Here is a 25303-nt window from a genome sequence, read left to right as displayed (position 1 = left end):
TGTTTTTGGTTTTTTTATGGCTTTTTAGTTTTAGAAATCTCATTAAAATACGCCAACAATACCGTTTCGGAGAAAATACTCACTTTTCTCGTTTTTCCAACTCATAAAATGTTCACACACTTTCATGTATTTTTCTTTTGACTTCGCTGGAAGCAGGTTTTCCATTGCCAATTTGGCTTCTGATCTTAAATCTGGTGGAGTACAGTCAATCTCCATTTCACTCTCTGAACCGTTGAAATTCATTTTAATTTTTTTTTATCACCGGGCCGACAGGCAATCGCAAAGAGACTAAGGTATGCCAAGAATGACAAAAGAGATCCGATCAAAGAGTATTTAATAACCCCAGCACGCCGTTTCATACAACATTGCAGGAGCGTTGTAATGTTCCGAATTCAAAAAAGGCTCCTGCAATGGATTTGATTTTCTTTGTCTGAAAATACAATACTTCGCGTATTTTTCTTTGAAAATAATCACAATGTTTCCATGCATGTTTGAGAAAAAACTTTTTTGTACACTGTACTTGCACAAACGACATTTGAGCCAGGTGTCATGTTGATCCGCCCGAGTTGTAGTTATTTTCAATTAGCAAAAATTTTGCTAATTATTAAGTACAAGCCGGTCAACCTAACTCGGAACCTGAGACATGAAGCGACCGCTCTTCCGCGCGTTCCCCAACCCGCCGTCGTCGGTTAGTAGCGTTAGCAACTTAGCACACTGATCACCCTTAGATAACTATCCATTATTATACTGTTAAACATATTTAATGATTACTAAATATTTTTATAATTATTATAATATCAACAAAAGACCTAGCTACAAAAGAAATAGAAAGACGTATTGGAAGTGCATGGAAACGATTCTGTAGTTTCAAAGATATATTCGAAAATAAACAAATTAGTATGGTTGCCAAAAGAAAACTCTTCAACGCCAGTATTCTGCCCGTGTTAACATATGGCTACCAAACCCCAAGAGCACAAATCAAATAACTTGAAACATGTCAGAATACAATGAATGCATGATGGGGAAAAAACTTTCAGATAGAATAAAAATATCAACCATAAAAAAGCACACAGGAACCAAAGATGTATCTATCACCATTAAGAAACTTAAATGGAAGTGGGCTGGGTGTTTAGAGGACAGGCAAAATGAAATAAAACATTAATGCATTGGTATTGAGTTCACATGAAAAGGAAAGGGCCTTTTCAAGGAAAAATAAGAACTATGGCAGGTGGCAAATGAACTAGAACTGCGGGGAATAGACATTTATGGAGGAAATTGAAGGAGGCCTTTGTCAACAATAAGCAAACATAAAGTTGCTGAGGCAGACTAAATTTATTATTTTATTTAATTGAAAATATTCTAGTTTAAGTAAAACACAGAGTAAATCCTGTCTGAATAAAGCTTTATATTATTATTATTAAATATTTTTAGTTCTATGGAATAGAGTAAAATACAAAAAACTTCGTCACTATTGTAGGTAAGGAAAAGGGGTATTAATTTTTTGAGGACACAAGCAATCGGAATATAGTTTAAATTTGTTTGTTTTACAATTTGTAATATAATAACATACAATACGTATGCGTAATTTGAAATTTTCAACTTTCGCCCAATAGACCAACATAATATATAGATGACTCAAAAAGTATGAGAATAGGAAAAAAAATTAAAACAATCTTTTACAGAATGAACTGATATATTAAGTAATTATCCAGTATTTTGTGAGTTATCGGCCAAGATAGAATACCCAGTTCATTAAATGAGCCATAAATCATAAACAGTAAGTTTTACAAAAAAGTTTTTCAGGAATTAAAAGATGTGAAATTTTATTTTCTACAATAATGGTAAAAATAACTTTTGCCTTAAAGTGCATAGTTTCCGAGTTATCAACCAAAAACTTTTTTCAAAAGCTCTACCTGGATCTGCCAGCATTTAATGCTCACCTTACAAAAAAAATAGGATCGAAAACTGCGAGGTGAAATTCTATTCATCATCATCATCAGCTGGAAGACGTCCACTTCTGGACAAAGGACTCACCCAAAGATTTCCACTACTAAATTCTATTGCTATAAAATAGCCTACTTGAATCGCTTTGGTTGAGTTTTTCTTGCTGACCGTACTTCCTAGAACAGAGAACTGTCAAGTGTCATTCGAGCCAGGCAAAGCCAGGTCCCCAGTTAACTTGTCGGACTTATATAGCTTTTAAATTACCTATTTAATAATTATGACTATAAGTAATAATTACTAATTTAATTTTTAAAACAATTTGGTGACGGACTGTTGTCTCGTGTATAAGTATGAAAATAAATTAATTTCAATTAAAATATTGTATAAGTAATTCAGTTATTGTAATTCCAGAAATTAAAACTTCTTACATTAACGAACTTACTTATTACAGATCACTTTCTAAAATCAATAATTATTGTTAGTGAAAAGTGCTGTATTAAACTTAAATTCTGTTTGAAAATAATAATTTTTTGTGTTTATTACTATTAGTTATGAGCGACAAAGAAAGTAACGTGTCCCAGAATGAATGTGAAGCACCTCCTACACAGCACACCTCTGTAGTTGCTTCACATTATAATAATTTAAAAGATAAAGGGTTAAAGGAAAGGTACAACTCACCCATTTTTTACTTAAGAAATTTTAATAATTGGGTCAAGAGTGTTCTAATATCCGAATATATATCGAAGATAAAGGAAAAGGATTATTGTCGGCATTTGAAAGTTCTAGATATTTGTTGTGGTAAAGGTGGAGACATAGCCAAATGGCAGAAGTCATTTGTAGATCATGTCGTATTTGCAGATATAGCAGACGTGTCAATAAAGCAGTGTCAGGCTAGATATGAGGCATTGAACCCTCGCCAAAGTAAAATTTTTACTGCTGAATTTATTGCAGCTGATTGCACTAAAATTTGTCTCAGGGAGAAGTATCATGATCCCTCGATAAGATTTGATTTGGTGAGCTGTCAGTTTGGGTTTCACTACAGTTTTGAAAGTCTAACTCAAGCAAGAAGAATGTTGATGAACATATCTGAATGCCTCAGGCCTGGTGGATATTTCATTGGAACAATTCCAAATGCAAACGAAATTGTTGCTCGTGCACAAAAGTCACCTAACATGCAGTTTGGTAACAAGGTTTACAACATAAAGTTGTTATTTGATCCTAAAGATGGATATCCATTGTTTGGAGCCAAGTATGACTTCCAATTAGAAGGTGTCGTTGATTGCCCAGAGTTTTTAGTTTATACAAAAGTATTTTATGAATTAGCTCGTGAATATGATTTAGAAGTAGTATATGAAGCTGGCTTTGAACAGTTTTATAAGGACCATTTAAATGATCATAGACAATTGTTGAGTAAGATATCCTCATTAGAGAGTTATCCGGCACCACCTGGAAAGGAATTGCTAGGGGATGAAGAGACTGACTATGACCATGTTAAAACATTTTTAGAAGATGAACACAGGAAAAATCAAAATCATAAAGTTGGAACTATGGCAAAGTCTCAATGGGAAGTAGCAAGTAAGTACCTTGAATTTATGTGTCATTATGGTTGAGTGACTAACTAACCAAATAATATAATGTACTAATGTAAGAGCTCGCAAGAATCTATCAAAGATTGAATATCTATTGATTTAGCAATTTCTTAAGTGCTAATAAAATAAGCCTATTGAATTAATGAATATAAAAATAATGTCAAAAATATTAACAATGTCAGACAAAAAATTACAGTATATTTAATATGAATCCAACACAGCCTTATATAATCAAGGATTAGGGTGTCTTCTTACAATTTGTTATTTTTTAAAGTGATAACCCTAACTTCTGGGATTAATTACACAAATTAAATAAATAAAAAAATTATGAACGTTCTGGACTTGAAACTGTGATCTCTCATATACCGTGTGAGGGCTCTACCACTGAGCCAATGTGACATAAAGTCCATAAATCTTGATATGTTTTTGTTCAACTCTCAGGTTGTGGCTTCAGTTGCCATTTGCCTTTGCAAGTTGGGGTTTTCATTTGCAAAACCATTCACAATAATACTTTACACAACTATAAAATAAAAAAGTTGTTGGTGGCAGGGTTGATTTCAACATCTCCTGAGGACTAAATGAATAAAGACAAAGCAAAATTAACACATAAGAAAATTCATAATATTAAGACACTAACATTCATGCTTATAAGGGTTCTATAAGAAGGGTAACCAAGAGGAACACTTGTATTTAGAATCCATTTTACAACTATTTTTCTTGTTGTAAACCTCATAAACCTAAATAGCTAGTTGAGACAGTGGCTAGTTGTTTAACAGTTGATGTTTCGCAGTGTTATTGGTATTACCTTCAACTTAACTTCAAAATGGCATTATGCAAATAAAAAAACATGTTTCTCATACATAACCATTACAGTGTAAATTTTTTTTTATAGACTATGATGACAAACATACATATTAACACTAGGTGACCACCTAGTGTTAAGTAATCACCACCACCCACATTTTCCTGCAAGGGAATCAGGAGTTAAAAGGCGCTTTTATTTAAAGATGCCATATCATCCTGGAAATATTTCACAAGGAAGTTCTTTCCATAGTTTGGTTATATCAATTCGGAACATCAGACGTCCAGATTATTATTATTATTTATAATAGACTAAGCAGCTTTCACTTATGCATCTAAATCATTTGCCATATCTATTCAAATGTTTGTCCAGTCTATTCTTACTTGCTGAGTCCAAGCTTTGTAAGTCTTTGTTCATATGTAAGATTTTTCAGTTCCCTAGGCAACTTAGAGCTCGCGCTCTGTACCCTTTCCAACAATTCTATATCCTTACAATATATGGATTCCAGACCTGAAATGAATACTCCAGCAATGGTCTGATATAAGTTTTATAGATTTTTAAAAATGTTTTCTTGGTGATGTTGAAGAATGCTTTTCTGATTCGGTATAGGATTGAGTTGGCTTTGTTCACAGTAGCCACAATGTGTACTTCCCATTTGAGATCATTGCTTATGATCACTCCTAAGTCTTTTTGTGTATCAACCGCTTTTAGTTGCTTATTGTCGAACCAATATGATACTCGGGGATTATTGACATTGTTGACATTGAATGGGAGACTTATAACATTTTGCAAGTCAGTTAAGAATAATGTGAATAATAATGGTCCCAATCCAAACTAGCAGTTTACCATGTATGCCAAGGTGTTCTAATTTATGAAGTAGCCTACTGATTGGAACTCTGTCAAACGCTTCCTCGTAATCCAGATAGATATTATCAGTTGGTTGATGTTTGTCCCAATTTAATATCCAGTTTTTTTTTATGCCAATAAGGAACGAGACGAGCAGGACGCTCAACTGATGGTAATTGATACGCCCTGCCCATTACAATGCCTTTCAGGATTCTTGAAAAACCCAAAAACTGAGCGGCACTACAATCGCGCTCGTCACCTTGAGACATAAGATGTTAAGTCTCATTTGCCCAGTAATTACACTAGCTACGGCGCCCTTCAGACCGAAACACAGTAATGCTTACACATTACTGCTTCACGGCAGAAATAAGCGCCGTTGTGGTACCCATAATCTAGCCGGCTTCCCGTGCAAAGGAGCCTCCCACTGGTAAAAAGGTTAGTGACAGTTCACTTCTGTGTAAAACCATGTTGTTCTCGAATAATTATGTTTTCTCTTATTATGAATTCTCTTAAGCTGTCAACTATGATTTTCTCCATAGCTTTACACAATATGCTCGTCAAGCTGATTGGTCTGTAGTTTTCAGCATTTAACTTATTGCCTTTTTTGAAAATAGGTGTAACCACTGCTTCTTTCCAGTCTGTTGGGAGTCTTCCCGTTGCAAAAGACAGATTCATTATTAAGGTTACTTGGTTAATGATGGCGCTGCATTGTTGGAGCATAATAGGAGGAATATTATCCGGATCACTAGCTGTCAATTCATGAAAAGTTTTTATAGCCGTAAGAACTCTCTCTGGAGTAAATACAATGATTTCTAATGATGCCAGTACTCTCTCCATCTTTACATCTGGTAATATCCCAAGTGGCTCACACACATATGCATTTTCAAATTGATCAGCAAATATTTCAGCTACCTCTACTGACTTTGTTGTGATTTCATATGTTTTTGGATTCATTCGAGCTGGCGGTATGTCAACTCTTGTTGATATTTGTTTTCTGACATATGCATAAGGCTTTTTCTCCGCTATCAGCAATGTTTGTTTCAAAATTGATCCTATTTTGGTGTGTTAACTGTACTATTTTATTATTTTTGGCACAATATTTTTTATAAGATTCATTATCTCAGTCAAGTAAATATATATTCCATTGTTTCTTTTTCCTGTCCGTTAATTTACATATCTGCTTAGTAATCCATGGTTTGGTTTTACTGTAACCCTTGCGACTTTTTATTTTTGGTGTAAGCTTATCAATAGTAATAGAGATATTTTCTTTGAACATCCTCCATGTATTATCTATAGAGTCATTTTCTGGAATATCAGATGTGAGCAAGTATTTATTAATTGCATCATAATCACCATATTTGAAAGCTTGTTTATGGGATGTGGATTCTTTTATAACTTGACCCACCAGTTGTATCTCAGCCAACAGAATCACATGATCACTTTTTCCTATTGGAGGGTGATAATTGGAATGTTCACTAATGAGGAACTCATCATTGCAAATAATAAGATCCAGAAGAGATTCTTGCTTGTTCCGTTTTCTGGTAATTTGATTTGATTTTTCTGACCATTTGCAAAAGATTATTATCAATTATAAGATCAACAAAATTTTCGTGTAATTTATTATAGCCTGAGGTTTTTTCAATAGGCCACTTTTTGTCTGGTAAGTTTAAATCACCAATTATCAACAGGTTTGAGTTTGAATTTGCAGCTTTTTTAATATTGTTGAAAAGACATTCATTAGATTTTTCCATGTTGTAGGGAGTGGATCTGTACGAGTATTCACAAGCTAGTAAGAGGTTAAAGTTTTGGTACTGAATATCAAGCCATAATGCTTCCACTGAATCTTCATGCAACATTATATTGGGCTTATTAATCAAGGGATGATTGACTGCTTTGGAATAAACACATAGACCACAAGCTAAAAAAACCATGTATAATATTTTGGCAGCGCAGAAGACTCGTGGGGAGAACCTGGGGTCTTGCTCCAAAGAAATGTAAATGGCTATATATAGCAGTTATTAGACCAATTATCACCTACGGAGCAATAGCTTGGTGGCCCATAACTGGTTGCATGCGCACTACGCCTAAGCGGTCTAATTGCGGAAACAGGAGCCCTTTACCAATACCAATACCAAAGGGTGATTATTTAGTGTGTGGAGAGTATAAATTGCTACTCCACCACCTTTTTTATTTTTCCTATCTAGACGAAAGAGCGAGTAGTTAGGCAGATTTATTAAGCTGTCACTCATCCCAGTGTACAAGTGTGTTTCGGCTACTAGTATAATTGTTGGATTCAAAGTTTTGATTTCCAATGAAAAAAGATCAAATTTAGCCGTTAATGATGCCAGGTTTGTATATAAAATTTTGAGGTTTGTTATTGGAGAGTTTACTGGAGGTAGTATTTTGTACTTTTTATAATTTTGGGTTGTTTGTTTATATACTTAATTGAGATCTTTTTCCCCCTTATTAGTCCTTTCTGCAAGCTCTAATCTCAGTTCTTTTAACTGATCCCTTTGATAGGGTGTCATATCTGATTTAACAGAGATTGATGAAGGCAGTTTATTTTTATTCTTCAAGATTTTAACAGCATTGTGTTTGTTGCGGAGTAAGAATTTGATTGGCATGGGTTTGTTAGCAGTGGGCTTCCCAAGACGAATATAGTTGTTATGAGCTCCGAGGCTTGGAGCGGGACTTGAGTGAGCGCTTCCAAAACTCCAGATTTGTCATGATTTTTAGCTTCCTCTTTACCACCTGAGCTCGCTTCCTCGATACCAAACATTATCACATTGCAGCTTCGGTTCTCACGCTCAACCATTTCCTGAATGATTGCATCAATATTTAAAGAAGACGACTGATTTTCTTTTAATTCCATCACTTGCTCCTTTAACTCCGATACAAGTTTACGCAGAGCAGGCACTTGTTTTAAGCCCTCTTGGCAATCCGCACACAAATACGAAAGTTTGGGGTTTTGTAAACAAAACATCCGCAGCTCTGTCGCAGACAACTCTCTGCATTTGCCGCATATTTCGCGAGTGCAACCTTTACACTGAATTTTAGGGTTTTTCTCATCCTATTTTTTAATTTGAACACTGCATTTATAACCAGATGCCATTTTTAAATGATTTTTCGAAAAAATTAAAAAAAAAATATGAGGGTATATGAAAATTTTTTTGTTTCACATATGTTTTGCTAGTTTAATTAAAGTTTTTCACTTTAAATACTATACACTTTCACAATATAACATTTCCCAAGGTTCACAACACTATACTACAAATAGCTCACAAAGTCTGCAATTTAGTTCAAGTTAGACACTAAAATATAATTAAAAAACTCTAAGCACAAGTTCCACTGTTGACAGTTGACAAGCCAAGAATAAAGTCAGTAATATGTCAGTATAATGACAAGATAGTAGGGATGATATCCTACTTTGTAGCATTTCGTGCTAAGGTGGGATTTGTTCGCAGGAATAAAGTAAAAAAGCCGCAGACTTGCATGTACCAAAGAGATTTACGCCAAGTTATCCAGCCATTCACAGAGCAATGGATCCTCGACAAATTGAGCAGGTCTGTGTTGCACGCGATTGATTGGTTGGTGCTGATGCTGGGGTGCAACAGACTAGAGATGAGAGCAATACTCCATATATGGCCGGACCTTCACTTTGTAGAACGCTAAAATGTGAGCCAGCTGGAAGTATTGCCATGCTCTATTTATGACCCCCAGCTTCTTCAAAGCCAATTTGACTTTTCGCTCAAGATTTCCAGACCCAAGTGATACGACAGATCGTGGTTAAGGTGCATACTTGAGTATCTTGGGGCTAAAATTGAAAAATATACATTTCACCGTAATCCGCGACCTTCTCACAAGATGGCCCGACATACTCTTTCTTTCAGCAGTGGTCGACAATTACTCATGACAGACCGTCATGGCCCGAGCTCTTGTTTTTTTATATGCCGCCGCCGGTCTATATGTTATAAGTAAGTATACCAGATATCGCCCGCCGAACGTCCATGGGGAAAGCAGTACTGTCGGTTGTTGATCAACTGTTATACCAAGAGCTGGTCTCTAACAATACTTTCCATGATTTTGATGAGCCAGGTGATACCAGCAAGAGGCCTATTAGTTAGCCGGATCCGAACTGTCTCCTTTTTTGGAATCGGATGGACAATGGCTGACTGCAATTCCGGGATATCTTCTGCAATAGTATTTACAAAACTTCTTGTGTTCGACTCGCACTTCACTGGTGTTTTTACAGGCTGATTAGTATTAATATGCTTGTGTATTACAATTTTATGTCTGAATTAATCTAACACTTTTATCACCTTCATCCAATATATTGTTTCATTCATTCTGCTTAAGTGAAGTTAGTGTTAGTTAGTCATAAATCCAGCAACGACAACACAAGCATCAGATTTTTGAATGTTTCTTTATTTTTTAAATATTGTTTTCTATTGTATTCAAATCATTTTTAATTTTTGTTTACAGATATATATATGGTATTTGCAATGCAAAAACTCAAGAAAACAAATGTCGAAAATGGTGCTGGAGTTTGATTGATGATTAAACTGATATTTTTTATGTATTTTTAATGTATAAGTGGTTAAAGCTGATGGACAATTAGTTGAGGAGTAGAGAAAATGGATAATCAGCCTGGACATACTACCCACAGGAGATTGGATTTTGACTTGTTGCCTCATTACAACTAGCAGTTGAAATTTATTTTTTTACATTAATTATAACGTGGGCTACATTAGATAAGCTTAACAACACAGTGATCCAGCTTAATATGCTCGAACTAGTTATTATTACTGTTTGTATTGATAGTGTTTCCTGTTATATTTTGCGAATGACGAGTATTTATTAATAAACTCTGCTATATAAAGTGGGCTTCATGACCAAACAAGGTCACAGACAGAAATGAAGAAATTTGTTATCGTTCACCGCAAAGAACACTGTTGATATATCTTAAACAAAAAATACACACACAATATATACAACAAAGGGTTGGTTAAAAGACAAACAAACGAAAGTTTTATATTATTTTGGTTAATGGTTATAGAATGAACATAGAATATAAACAAAAGGGGAATTTACAAAGGAGAGTAATGATTTGAAATCAGTGGGGCGAGGGATCTCAGGAGGAAGGAGATCATGGATGGAAGAAGACAGTTGGAGATAACCGAAAAATGTAAAATGATAACTGACAGCTGTCTCTTATATGCAGCTTTGGCAAATGAACACACATGCCCGAGCCATGAAGTAGTTATTTACCTGTTAATTAATCTTCAACACCTGTTTTTTTAAAAACCTACCTAGAAACTACTAGAAACCTACTTTCACTCTTTTTGTAACTCTAACTACTAGAAACCTACTTTCACTCTTTTTGTAACTCTGTGCTATTTAAGTAATGTGATGAGCTATATCTACTGGCAAGTATGAAATAAAAAAAATATTTATTTATTATAAAGCACCAATACTTCAGAAAGTTTGTGGTTAGCGAGAGGATGTTTGTTTGTGTGGTTTTGTGTTATGAGCTCTTGTTATTTGATTTGAAAGTAATCAAAAAACAACATTAAACAGTAAACATTTGAACCAAATAAGATGTAGTAAAATATTAAATTTAATAATTAATTAATATGTTATTTTATATACTTATTATCCTTTTGGTTATCAGAAAAACCAAGTGGAAGCCATTCCTTTTAAAATGTGTTGTTATGAAATTGAACTTAATGATAATAATTTGGCATAATTAAGTTATTTTTTAATAATTCAAACTAATCATATAGAATAGCTACCTTATACAAATTGCCATTTTATACAAAATATTTGTACTATATTGATATTGGTCCCACAAGCAGTTTGATATGCAGTACTCTATTGCCAATTTGGCACAGTATGGAAAGAAATACTATTAGAGAACATTGTAATGTAATAAAAGTCTGTTATTTATTTACATAAACAAATTTTTAAACATTTACATAATAAATATCAAAATTTGATTTAAAAAATCCCCATATTAGGATTTTTGCAATTGCATTAGTTAGTATAAAAAATTAGTCAATAATTGTAATAAAATTATAGAAATTTGATATATAATTATACAAAACGCTACAATAAATATAAATAATTCTGATTGATGAAATAGTAAGAAATAAGTGAAGGCCTTGTTAAAAGCTTTAAATATAATGTCACTTACTTATCAATAGGTCAAACTCTGATGTTTAATATACTTACCAAATATTTTTTGTATTGATAAAGATGAAATATTGTTATGGCTGGTGTATCCTTATATATGAAGTGTCTTAATTAAACAGCTTTTTAAGTATTTTTGTTCTTATTTTACCTCTTCACAGGTGTGACCATATTTCAACTTAACCCTAGAAGGCTAACCTCCGTTGATTCGACGGGTACCACAAATAATATCAATGTCTCTATAATTTTAAGTCGAAATGAGTTGTCGCCTAGATAGTTGTCGCGAAATACTTACTTTGTCCGACCTTGTGAGTTGTGACAGATTTAATGGAACTATTTTGTATTGAAGTGAGAGTCAATTTTGTCATAAAATTTGTTTTCTTTGTTGATTTTCATCATGTCAAGGCGTAGAATACTGCTTAATTGTGGCGAAATATCCGCTTTGATAAATGAGGAGCTGCATTCAGACAATTAAGAGGAAGATTCTGCTAGTGAAGAGGAAGACTTCGTCGTTGAAGATGACTCTTGGACTCCGAAGAAGACCTTCCAGTTGAGGTACAAGTTTTATCTTCTAGGTCTTCCACAAATTAAATCGAAAGGCCTCTATCTTTGCAGATTATACAGGTACCAGCGAACATCAAAGATAGAAACCGGCACATAGGGCCAACATTCAAGGGACAAACTTGTCAACATCTCGTCAAAAGATTGTATTTTGCAGATATTGCATGAAAGGATTATACTTGCAGCTTACAGAACCTTTGCGGAATATAAGGCTGGAAGTAACAATAATGCCTAGACACGTAAAACGAACATCCTTATTGTTTTTGAATAGCTCCGATCCTCAGCTTCGATCGTACAAAGGGCAGACCATGGACGCCCTGGTACGTCATCGGAAACTGAGCCTGGTACCTTTGAAGAGGCTTCGACATCTACAGGAACAGAAACCCCTAAAAGGAAAACGTACCTATAAAAAACGTATGACTAAAACCATTTGCGCTAATTACAATTAGAAACCATTATGTGGTGAACATAAAGTTAAATTTTGCATTAGTTGTGCCAAAGATAAATACGTTTTTTTTGTGCTTTTTTATTTACATCCTTGTATCCAATGACGTTCTATAGGTACATATAGACTATTTACGTCATACAAAAACTGAAATATGGCACATGTCACAATAATAAGCTTCGACTGCCATATCTATACATTCCTGCGTTTACTCCAGTTGTTATAGGTTATCACGGGCTACTATCCGCAACTCGACGACTGTGGCGCGCCTATTTTGCGTGGTGAGGTGGGCGGCTAATCTTGCCATCCCAGCTCCTCAAGGTAGTTAATCAAACCTCTGATGTCACCCATGACCTCGGGGAGAGTCCTCGGTGACCCCAGGTGTTTGGCCCGGTAAGTGGCCACACTCCAGAATGATGTGTGCGGTCGTCTCTTCTGCCTCCATGCAGGCTCTGCACAGCGGGCTGTCGGTGACACCTATACTTAAAAGATGTTTGTTAAAAGGGCCGTGACCCGTTATAACATGGGTTAATTTACGTAATCTTTGGCGTGGGAGTTTTAGTAGCTTGCGAGAGAGCCTGAAGTCTACTTGGAGTAGGGCCTCTTTTGCTTGTCTACACCCTCTCACTTCCGTCCAGTATTTACTTTGTAATTCCTTGGTATGTTCTCGTATGACCATTGCAGGACATCTAGAGGGGAGGGGAACGATTGGATCTGGTCCTATTGCTATCATCTCCGAGCCTTTCCTGGCCAGTTCATCCGCAGCATCGTTGCCGCGTGAGTCACTGTGACCCTTTATCCATTGAACAGTTACCTGGTTGCCATTTGCACTCCGTCAACTTACTCCGTCAGATTACTGGTGACAGTCGTATATTAGCTTTGAGGTGATAGTGTTGCTTTGTAGAGCTTGTAGTACTGATTTGCTATCTGAGAGGGTGCGGATTGAGTAATCCTTTACCTTTCGTGCCTAAGTAGCTGTAGCCGCTTCTATGATACCCATGCACTCTGCTTGGAAGAGTTCTGAGTGTTCTGAGCTCCTAGTGGTGCGGCTATTTTTATATTTAGATCTTCCGAGAACACTCTGTATCCTGTGCCAGATCTTGTTTTCGAGCCATCGGTGAAAATCCTGAGGTCTATAACATTAAAGTCCTCTTTTGGTTCTTCATACAGCTGTATTTTGTATTTTTTATCGAAGATGTATTCCTTTGGAGACCTGTCACTTACCGCGAGCAGCAGAGGCTCCTTTTCAATCACCTCAGTAATTAGGACCTCAAGTTGTGCGGGTTGATTGGTTTTCCAAAGATTTAGTGTCTTTAACCTTACTGCGGCGGAGGCCGCCTCTTGTTTTATAAAGACGTGTAGAGCCGGAAGATTTAGCATTGTTTCTAAGGCTGCAGTAGGTGTAGTTCGCATGCATCCTGTGATAGCCATACATGCCAGTCTTTGAAATCGTTGTAGTTTATTACACGTGGTTCTAAGTCTAGTGTGTGACCACCAGACTACTGCACCATAACATATCACAGGCCGTATCACAGCTGTGTAAAGCCATAGTACGATTTTCGTGGCAAGACCCCATGTCTTCCCTATCATTCTACGGCATTGCCAGAAGGGTATTGTAGCCGTATTAATCTTCGCATCTATGTGGGCGCCCAGTTTTGTTTGCTGTCAAGTATTACGCCTAAATACTTCGCTTGTTAATTGGAGTTCCGTGTTAAACAGTTTCGGCAGTTTGTAATTACCTAGAACTCTTTTGTTTGTGAACAATACCAGTTCCGTTTTCGTTGGGTTAACTGTCAGATCGTTATCTATGCACCATTTTTCCCCGATTTTTAGTGCCGCATTTGTTACTTCACATACAGTATTGGCAAACTTTCCGCATATCAGTATAGTTAGGTCGTCTGCGTAGCCTACAGTATAGTAGTGTTTTCGTTGAGGGTGGCAATCAGATCATTTACAACGAAGTTCCATAGAAGAGGTGAGATTACACCTCCTTGGGGACAGCCTTTGGCAACTATAGCTTTCTGCGTTTCACCTTCATCGAGTAAAATTACTCTGTGCTTGAGCATGTTTTCAATCCATAATGTCAGAGTTGTACATACACCATGTCGTTGTAGGGCTTCTTTCTTTCTCTCTACTCTAGTTGTTAAAATATTATTGATCAATAGGACATTACATCAGTGGAGCAGTTTGATATTTTTATAAACCCCGACGAAAAAGAGGGTTTCTATAAGTTTTACGTTTGTCAGTCTGCCCCTATTTTCTGATCAACATAATATGTTTAGTCGGAGCCCGGAGGTTTTTTTTTCGGACGTTTTTAATAAAAACTCACACTCAACCTTATATGGTTGGCTATAGCATTATATTTTATCTATAACCCTTGCTACGACTATTTATATAAAAATAATTAACTTTTATTTTATTTCTAACTGAACATTTTAAATACCCGTCGTTCCGACGGATGGTTAGCCTATAGGATCCCGAAACTCCCTAAGAAAAAAAGCGATTCGCTCGATTGTATGAAACGTGCAGTCATTGATATAATGACAGATGACGGCTATAATCTTGTAAAAAACGGAGATACTTAGCTGGAATCCACTAAGATTTAAGCAACTGTTCGCTTTCAAACTTAGTCGGATTATACTTCGTCGCCAATCGCCATACTGTAATTAACTACTACTATTTCAAACGTATGTTAAATCACTGCACGTTTCATACTAAGCTAAATTTCAAGTCTCTTATAACGTAGTATTTACATCCTCTTTGGTACTCTGTGCTCGCATTGCCATAAATCAGCGGCTCATAATCATCTAGGCAAAGTCTCGAGTTACTTTTTCATATGCTGTGCTTGTTGTCACATAGCGGACGGAATTGAAACTTTGCACACTTATCAAGGAACGATGACAATACAATAATTTATATCTACCCACTTTTATTAGCTTGGTAGGTACCTACGTATGTCTGTTTGTACGTAACGTAATCTACGTGATTTTCGACCCTTTCAAAACGTCGGATTATAAAATTAATCCTTGCACATCTGGGACTGATGTCAATTTAATAATTTAAATATTCTTTTTCATATATTATATATATATTATTTTTCTTAGCATGATCGTCAGGATAAGCGATTTTTATAAGAGTAAAATTAAGCTGTACACATTAGGCCCTAGCTTCCCAATAGAAAGGCGAGTTAGACGAGGCGATCCGCTGTCTCCAATAATATTTATAGCTGTCATCGAGGCGATGACTATACATAAATGACACCTACTTAAGCCACCTGAGATTCCCGGATGACCAACCACAGAACACGGAACAAATCCTACACATATCTAGTGTAAAGGTGGGACCAGAAATTAATATTACAAAGACCAATACAATGACAAATAATTTGAAAAGACCATTAATAATTAATAACAAACCATTAGAATATGTTGAAAAATATGACTATTTGGGAAAAACATTCGATAAGAAAAATAAAAACATACAAATAGAGAAAATAATAAAATATAGATGGAACAAATACTGTCTCAAGGACATTTTTAAAAGTAATTTACCACAAGCCATCAAAACAAAAGTCATGAACTGGAGCCTCTTGTCATGTTTAGCATATTATGGTTGTCGAACGTGGAAATTTACTGCACAACAAGAAAAAAGGATCTGTCAGAGAGGACTCGAAAGAAGCATGCTAAGGAAGATTGATAATATAGGACACACTAAAATAAGAAAAATAACTATAGAAGCATAGCCCTGAGTTATGCACAAATATTGAAGTGGAAGTGGGCAGGACACGTTGCGCGGCTACAGATCACAGATGTACCAAAAAAGTAACATTAACTAAAGAATAACAGACCTACTACATATTAGGGGTTAAAGTATAAAATTGCCCATTTGTATTGAAAAATTGAATACTAAATATATAATAATACTTTTTATCACGTAGAAAATTGTCCAATTTACGAAAATAAATGTAAGTCCGTTGGAGCAAGGTCTGGCGAATACGGAGGCTGACGAATGGTTTCTAATTGCACTTTACAAGCAAAGGCAAATTGGCTTTGAAAAAGCTGGGCGTCATTAACAAGAGTATGGCAATAGTTCAAGCCGGCCCACATTGTAGCGCTCTACATAGCGCAGGTTCGCCCACATATGAAGTATTGCTATCATCTCTGATCCGGCGCACCCCAGTATCAGCAAGAACCACTTGACCGCATACAATGCAGAGCTGCACGAACTGTCAGTGATCTAGGCTCATCTGAACGGCGAGATCATTTGGCGTTGCGTAGAGACTTCGCTGCAGAGCTGTTTGACCTAATTCCTGCCGCGATTCCACCTTCGCACGACACGCTACATATTAGGATATCAAATTCAAATTAGGATTCAAAATCACTTATTGAACGTCAAAAACTACCACCTACTACTCCTTTAGAGTTAAAAAGGTTTCTCGTGCTGTAAGAGGTCTCGCGTTATCATAGAGTTATAATAGTGAAGATCGATTCATAAGTCAGGGCTGATTAACTGCTAGTTTTGCTATCATTTGCTTTGCTATTGGTAATATTTGCTTCAGAACACTGTTGCGGCGTTTGACATAGGGTCAACCATTGCATTTTTTGATTCGTTCTTCAAATTAAAGTTTCCATCACGAAAAAAAACTTTTAAACCAAAATCGCACGGTGCGTTCATTAGCAGTCCCCTCTCCAAACGGAACATTGATATACGAGCTGTTTCTGCCGCGTTAGTTCCCCGTCGGAACTCGTATTGAAAATGACTCGAATTTTCGAAGTATCCATATTTTTTGTCTAAGCTGAATAAGAAAAATCGATAATCGAATATTGCACCTTTTGCAAAAGGAGAACTACATAGGCAAGTACCATGTGAATAAGGTTTAACTCAAAAATCTCAAACCATGAAGGCTTATGTAATTCGAAATACCTACTACAATAAAACGGCAATTTCATACCTTAACCCCTATTTTTAAAGCAGTAGCTGGTCCAAACTGGAGACAAGTAGCTGATGATAGAGTCTAATGGATATCAATGAAGGAGGCCTTTACCAATTCTGAGGTTCCGGTAGATTGAATAAAAATGAAGTATCTATTAGTACTAGTAATATGATATAAATTATAATACATAGGATACACATAAAATTATATTAAGTAAGAGACACATAAATAACATAGAATAAAACTAACACATTCATAGATTTAAATAAAAATGTAAATTTACTGGAAATAAAAGGCTTTTTTATGTTATATAACAAACTACAATATATCACTAATAATAACTAATAAGTGAATTTTGTTGTTTCTGTTACAATGTGAAGCTGAAAAAACAAATGATTAGAAGGAACTAGTAATTATTTTTACGAACCTGAGGGGCTCTAAATTATTAAAGTATTCGTTCATTGAATTAATCAGCAGATGAATAAGAAGATGAACTGCTACAAACAAGGCGTCAGCGAAAAATTTACATAAGCTAAATAAATTTCACCTTTAAAAATAGGTTCACCCTTCTATGAGATGCTTGCGGCGGTGTCGTATTTCGTGGGTGTCTCCTTCCCTCAAATATGTGCAAAGGGAACGATGCCAAGTCCACCTGTTATACTTAATAAATCATTATACCTACTTACATAGGCTGCACTAAAAGTATCGGGAATGGAATATTTCCACTGTTCCTGTCATATTAAAATCTTTTTAATTGAAAACTCCTTGGTTTTAAAAATCGAATACGATTTATTTATTTAAAAAAAGATTTTCGGTCTTGTCACAAGGTCTTGTCAAACTTGTTTAGTCGTTGAGAAAATGGAATTGACTCGCGAAAATTCTAGAGCGATGATTTATTATGACTTTCGAAGTGGTTTAACACAAAAACAGTGTGTTGACCGGATGATTTCTGCATTTGGTGATGAAGCCCCATCCAAAACCACAATTTATCGCTGGTTTGCTGAATTTCAACGTGGACGTGTCAAGCTCAGTGATGATCCCCGTCAAGGTCGTCCAAAAACTGCAGTCACCAAAGAAAACGTTGATGCTGTGCGTAAGCTGATTGTGGAAGATCGACATGTGACATACCGCGAAATTCAGGCAACTTTAGACATTGGCATGAGTCAAATACGAATAATCTTGCATGAACAATTAGGTGTAAAAAAGTTGTTTTCCCGATGGATACCGCATTTGCTCTGTGAAGAGCAAAAAGCGGCTCGCGTTACTTGGTGCGTCAGAACTCTCGAAAGATTCCACGCAGGATCCTCAAATGCTGTATACAACATCGTATCAGGTGACGAATCCTGGATATACTCGTACGAACCCGAAACAAAAAACCAGTCACGAGTTGGGGTGGATAGGATAATTTATATTCAAATAAAATTTGAAATCAAATTGTTTATAATTTATATTTTTATACAGTTTATTCTTTATTACTTTTTATGAAATATTTGTTTTTTTTTAAACGCTTTTAACCTTTGAACTAGATTCACATAATATTGGATGCACCGCATATGTCATAATAAAATAGTTTGTACTAACTTGATATGACTTATGTATATTAGATACAGCCATAGTAAAATACTCTATTGAAAAGAGTGGCCGTTGAGTGTCTTGTATGTTCTTCTCAGAAGCTCTACTTTTACCGAAAATATGGTTTCAGCCTAATTGAATAAAAGTTCTGACTTGACTTTGAATGCTCCGTACGACATCGATTAAAGCCAAGTGTATTTTTCAAGCAATCTATACATATAAATAAAATTGGAGTGTCTGTTTGTAATATTGAAATAACCGTTTTTTATTTTATGTATATATATATACGGTACATACATCAAAATAATATTTTTTACAATTTTGTCGGTCTGTCGTCTGTCTGTTTGTTTCGGCTAATCTCTGAAATGGCTGGACTGATTTTGACGGGACTTTTATTAGCAGGTAGCTGTTGTAATAAGGAGTAAATTAGGCTTGCTTTTATTTAAGAAAAATTCTTTTATTTGTGAAAAATAAAGCAATGTTTCAATATCCAAGAAACGGTCTAATTCTAAAAATAATTTATATGTACAAATGATTTAAGTTTTCTTTAGTGTAATTAACACTGTTGGCGTAAAAACAGTCTCCAAGACAAGACAACACGTCCTGAGGATGCCTCGTGTAGAGGTGACACACGTGTCGAATTGTTTTTTAAAAAACAAATATTGGCGGAATTAACACTAAAGAAAACTTAAATCAATTGTATAATTATGGATTTCCGCACAATAACGCCTAATTCAATAAATTTTCATAATTTACATGGCAAAACAACGTTTGGCGTTTGTCAGCTAGTTGCAAATAAAATTCAACACAGAAGCGATATTGGTGCGAAATCTCCCAGTCAACAAATGTGTTCTACTCTCCTCTGGTGTGCTGATAATATTAACACTAATATAGCTAGTTCGAAAAAATAGATTATACAAACAATTTGTTATGTTTTAAAGTGATAACCCTCACTTCTGGGATTACTTACGGTTGATGATGATGATGACGATGAAAGTAAATTAAAGAACGATGCGGGACTCAATCCGCGACCTCTCGCGTTCCGTGCGAGCGCTCTTTCCAACAGAGCCATCCGTTTGAGTGACGCATCGTTGATAAAATCTTGTATGCTTTGTTCAACTGTCAGGTTTGCTTAGATTTGGAAGAGCTTCATCTCAAGTCAATTTCCTAATATGCAAATATTGGGGTTGAGCAGGTTATCAACTGTAAAGTAGATCCTGTAGATGGAGCCACAATTAATAATAACATTATTTTCATTAGAAGAATATTTTTTTGGAGAAATGCATAAATTTATTTAATTAACTTAACATGTAAATTATCTTTTAAGCATAATCATAAGATAATGTGTTCTTTGCCGGCCGACTTCGTTCGCGCACACACATGACTGATCATGTAGTGCTTATAAAAATAATTGTTTCTTAAAACTTTATATTAAATGAAGGTATCACAATATTTTTTTTAGATAAGGGCCAAGTGTCTAGGAATTGAAATCTATCCGGTAGCTTTTCCGTGATGCGCGCACAAATGAAAATCTCTATCATTTTATTTATATATATAGGTCGGGCTACTTATTACATAGCGTCCACACGGACGTCGTCGCGGGCTGCAGCTAGTCAATTTTATACATACCGTGAACTACTCAAATTCAAATATTTTAAATCAAAATAGGATTTGAAATCACTTACTGAACGTCAAAAGCTATCTTCCATTTAAAATAGACTGACTCAGAGCTAAGAAGAACGGGCGCAAGAAACTCAGCGGTTTTTTTAATAAAAATATGGATTACAATGTAATATAGTACAATAAACATTTATAATTAAAGAGCCTGAGGGTATCCGCTTCATTCCCAGTCTGTGATATCGTTAAGAAAATCGTATAATATTCTATAGTAACCTTTCCCACACAAACGTTTTCTAACAATTCTTTTAAATTTCGTAACACATTTGTTGTGTACATTTTCTGGAATCATATTGTAAAAGCATATACATAGCCCAATTAAAGACTTACTAACTCGACTTTACCGAGTAGAAGGCACAACAAGTTTGTGTTTGTTCCTCGTGTTAACATTATGATTGTCACAGTTTCTAGCAAATTCCTCAATGTGCTGATGAACCTTATAGAACATTATCAAGAATATATTGAGAAGCAACAGTCAAACCCCCTTATTCTGTTAGTCTGCTAACTTAAAGCATTGGTAATTCTCACTCTGTCTTCTTCTATTGACCTAAGTCAGAATGAGAAAAAACACTCTTAAGCGGCTGTTTAAAGTTAGCGGACCATTATGAATAAGGGTAATGTTTATTTCTTAAAATTTTTCTCTCAATGATTCTTTAGGACCTAGACTATAAATCACATACAAAATATAAATTACTTGTTGTTTGACATAACTAAAGTACCTGCACCTATTAATTCTAAAAAATAAAATTTGAGTGTATGTTTGTAATATTGAAATAACCGTTTTTTAGTACATGTATATGAATATATTATATACGGTACTTACACCAAAATAACAATTTTCACAATTTTTGTCTGTCTGTCTGTCTGTTTGTTCCGGCTAATCTCTAAAATGGCTGGATCGTTTTTGACGGGACTTTTATTGGCAGGTAGCTCATGTAATAAGGAGTAACTTAGGCTACGTTTATTATAGAAAAAATCTTTTATTTCAGAAAAATAAAGTAATGTTGCAATGTCCAAGAAACGGTCTAACTCTAAAAATAAATTATATGGCAAAACAACGTTTGCCGGGTCAGCTAGTGTAGGTATAAAAGAGAAAGTTGGGAATACCCAATGTCATAAACATATTATAAGTTGTGTGAAAGGAAAAGGTAAACCTATTGGATTTCCGAGAGTGAGACAAGTCACAAGTCAGGTTCGAAGGCCCTGGGCTGTCCGGGGGCGGCGGGGTAGCGGTGCAGCGGGGACCTGTGCCGTTACGTGAGCCATGCGCGTGCGCCGATGTCGGCTCGGCACTCGGCTGTACTGCCAGTTGCCACGAAACGGACGTGCTTCACTCAGTTCGTGCGCGAAAGTCGTTACCTACCTACATGCGTCATTCGTTGATCCATCACACGCGATACTTTCATAAATAAGGTGAAACAAATTGTGTTGTGCGTTTATTTGAGTTATTTAACTATTAAATAAATGAAGCGCTGAATAGGGAGTGATGGTGTTGTGAATGCAAGCTAACCTTGTGATGTGAGAAAGCGTGTGACGTCATAGAGACCGGCAGGAGCGATCATATGTTGAATTACACGGATGCAGTGACGGAATGTGGCATGTTATTGTGTTGATGTGCTAACTGATATGCTGCGGTGGCTTTGTTTACCTGGATAACTGCGGCCCCGCGGCCGACACGGCGCGAGTCCTTCGCGGGAACCATGCATAGAAAAAGATGAGCCAGGATGCCGAAAGCTTGGTAATATCATTTTTATATAAGCACAATTATTACTATTTACTACACAATACACACAATCAATTATATATCACGGCCAATAATAAATTTGGTAGTTTATCACGCGACTGGCGAATCACGTCTACCCACCTCTACTGTTGAGGTCATTATTCAGTAATGTGTGCAAAATATCGTCGGGCTATTTTTAAATATGACATTATTGGGAAACAAACAATCTTTAATGTTTATGTAGCTGGCAACTAGGTTTCCTTTTGGAAAACCACTTCTCATACATCTATGTAAAAGCAATACTTTACATATTTACACGAAATAAAAATTACCTTATAAGATACATAAAATGCGTACCTAAATAAGTTCTATCAATATTAAACGTTTTAATATATTAAAAAGTACTATTTTGTTGTTGCTTTTGAAAAAATGTACACATATTATCATGAATTACAATTTATTGTATGTTACTCAACGTTGATCCAACTACGTACCTACGAAGTTTCGAAAGTGTTCGTGAGACATTACAAACAATTGTTTAACATTCTAATGTAGACAAGTAAGTTACCTACGCTATATTTAACTCGAATCGAAGTAACTACGCCAAGTTTTGACTAAACGTATCAATGGCATCTTTAAACCTTGATTTTGAGTGTGGGTGATGTCGGTTACCAAATCATTATGCTTCTTTTAGCTGTCGAACATTCTTATCTTCCTTCTCAAAAGTCACGTACTTCGAGTTATGTAACACGTCATCCACGTAGAAAGCATTTTTACGTAGAAAGTAGAAGTGTCGGATATTAAGTGTGTCATGGCATGAAGGCACAAACTTCACACTCGCATTCTTAGGTCCGGCAATGTCGAAATCATAACATATTATGTATCTAAGTACCTACCTATATAGAGAGAAATGAGAATTCGTAATTTATGAGAAACAATATATAAACAAATATACAATATACAAACAATATATAAATAATAATAATATTAAGGTGTAGAGGGTAGGAAGGTATTATAAAAAGAAAAATTAAGAAGTTAATGCTTAGATCGGACACATGGGCGGGTAGAATTGATAATAAAATTTATTGTATGTAATAGGTAATTCTTAAATATTTGAATCAACGTTAGGATAAAGAAAAGAAAATAATATGTAATCGCATGTCCCGGCCCTCGCATCAAAACAAGCATACCTAAGCGATAATCATATTTTCATATATGTTTAATACAAATTTTAAGTGCATTTACTATACGAGTATACCACATATGACTAGCATATCATCATAAAATGATACTTGATGGTAAAAAAACGCGTTGAAATCTTTTGCTTCTAAAAAACAAACGGTATTAAAGTAACCTGTTTTGATTGTTCCTCGCCTAACTTATATGGTAAAACGAAAGTGCGGTCATTAGTTATTTCATTCTTGTATTCGGATTGGTTCAAGTCAAGGTCTGTCTGTATTACCCACAGAAAAGGTCTGTGAAGCAGTATCGTATTGTCTCTTTCGACTTAGTGGTCATTTTTGTGTGGTTTGTAAAGTTGCTTAAGTAATACACATTTAAGTAAAACTACAGCAAAAAAAATGTTGTATTTTTAATCGATTCATGTATTATAATATTTTTTAAGAAAATGAATGCCGCTACAACGCCAGTCTTTTTTTTTCTTTATGGTATTGTAAGACGATATAATTTCTTTAGCTTAGATAATTTATACCTACATATAGAAACTAGATAGAGTTTCTTGCTGCTAGACAACCGATGAAAACAGACGTGTATTACTTTGGTATGTGTGACAAGCTACGTCTTACAGTCGCGATTTGTATGTCACTTTGTACTTTGTGCTCAAAATAGAGGTTAACAGTCAACTTCAATTTTTTCGACGTTTTCACAGCTGTCACAGTCTATCTAGACGTTTATATGATTTTAAGTGCTTTAGCACAAATCCCTTATCACTTTATCACGGAGTATAGTGATGATTGGGTTTTTCATGAGATCACATAATATTTAATTTGAAACTAGCCAACCTAGAGTTTATAATTAAGAGTCTGCGTTTCGCGTAACGGCTCGTGACCCGTGGGTTTGATTCTTGAAGATTGATCATCGATGGGATGAGTTTCGCTTACAGCTCAAGATCTGTGCTGGAAGCCGCATTCAGTTTCAATTTTATTTATTGATTTTGGAGAGAAATATTTTACAGTGGTGGTTTCAAGTCAGCAATATTCCAAGTCATCACAATCAATAAAAAAATATTCCTCGTGGTATTTTACGTTTGTAGAAAGTACAATATTGTAACTAAGAAGTTATTAAATACATACAAACAATGAATTTAGTTCAAGTTAATTAAATAACGTTTATTTAAATATCATTAAATTATTTTCATTTAATTAGAAAGAGATGAAATTTTTACACGCTTTTTATTAGCTTCACCTGTATGTATGTTTGTTTGTAACAGACTCGTTTTGGCGCGATTTTGACCCGCTTTAAACGGCCAGATTTTGTTCAAAATTCGTAGAATTATCTAGGACCGATGACAATATCTTATTTGATAAAATAAATCCATTATTCAATTTGCAAAATAAGATTTTTGTTAATTTATAAATTTTTTTCATCTTTCGTCGATAAGGCAGGAATTGATGTTCATTTTAAATTTCAATCATTATCTTTTCAACGAAAGCGTGCGTACAAGAGGCATAAGGTATCTGAAGTAAAAGATACAAATTGACATTTGACTAACTAACGTCAGGATGTTGGTCATGTGCGCGCGCATCGTAAAATCTCTCATAATTTTTCACTAACGCGCCAAAAGAAGTGTGACTCACATAACTGGTATTTTTATTTTACAACTTAAACATATCGAAATAAATTTAATTCTCGTTTGTGGTTCAGTCATCGACGTAAGTACTATAAACAACTAGTTAGATTCCCAATCGCCTATTAAAAGTCGTCAAAAAATATCTGTGCGGCGTTGTATATATTACGTATACAAAAACACATTAACTTTACAGATAGCCTTAGATAATTTTAT

At 35.2% G+C, this 25303-nt stretch overlaps 2 protein-coding genes across 3 annotated transcripts in view; both read left to right on the top strand.

Annotated features, from left to right (window-relative positions):
• The first annotated feature begins 2161 nt into the window (after positions 1-2161).
• Positions 2162-10540, top strand: LOC126969052 (mRNA cap guanine-N7 methyltransferase). The gene is made up of 2 exons (XM_050814346.1): positions 2162-3519; positions 9664-10540. The coding sequence occupies exons 1-2, from the start codon at positions 2496-2498 to the stop codon at positions 9729-9731; spliced, it is 1092 nt and encodes a 363-aa protein (XP_050670303.1). The 5' UTR covers positions 2162-2495; the 3' UTR covers positions 9732-10540.
• An 11344-nt stretch (positions 10541-21884) lies between these two features.
• LOC126969042 (ral guanine nucleotide dissociation stimulator) overlaps positions 21885-25303 on the top strand; it is a 60645-nt gene continuing 57226 nt past the window's right edge. For both annotated transcript variants that reach the window (XM_050814330.1, XM_050814329.1), the window contains exon 1: positions 21885-22296. In XM_050814330.1, the coding sequence (XP_050670287.1) occupies positions 22273-22296 (24 nt within the window). In that variant the 5' untranslated portion in view covers positions 21885-22272. The remainder of the gene's footprint in view (positions 22297-25303) is intronic.

The sequence above is a fragment of the Leptidea sinapis genome, chromosome 17 (assembly GCF_905404315.1).
Source record: "Leptidea sinapis chromosome 17, ilLepSina1.1, whole genome shotgun sequence".
Lineage (NCBI taxonomy): Eukaryota > Metazoa > Arthropoda > Insecta > Lepidoptera > Pieridae > Leptidea > Leptidea sinapis.
The sequence above is the reverse complement of the archived record's forward strand: the minus strand, read 5'-3'. Positions and strand labels throughout refer to the sequence as shown.

Excerpts from the sequence above, each read along its gene's own strand:
- LOC126969052 (XM_050814346.1), top strand. The coding sequence starts at position 2,496 with ATGAGCGACAAAGAAAGTAACGTGTCCCAGAATGAATGTGAAGCACCT. Across the intron at positions 3,520-9,663 it reads GTCTCAATGGGAAGTAGCAA|ATATATATATGGTATTTGCA; the intron begins GTAAGTACCTTG and ends TTTTGTTTACAG.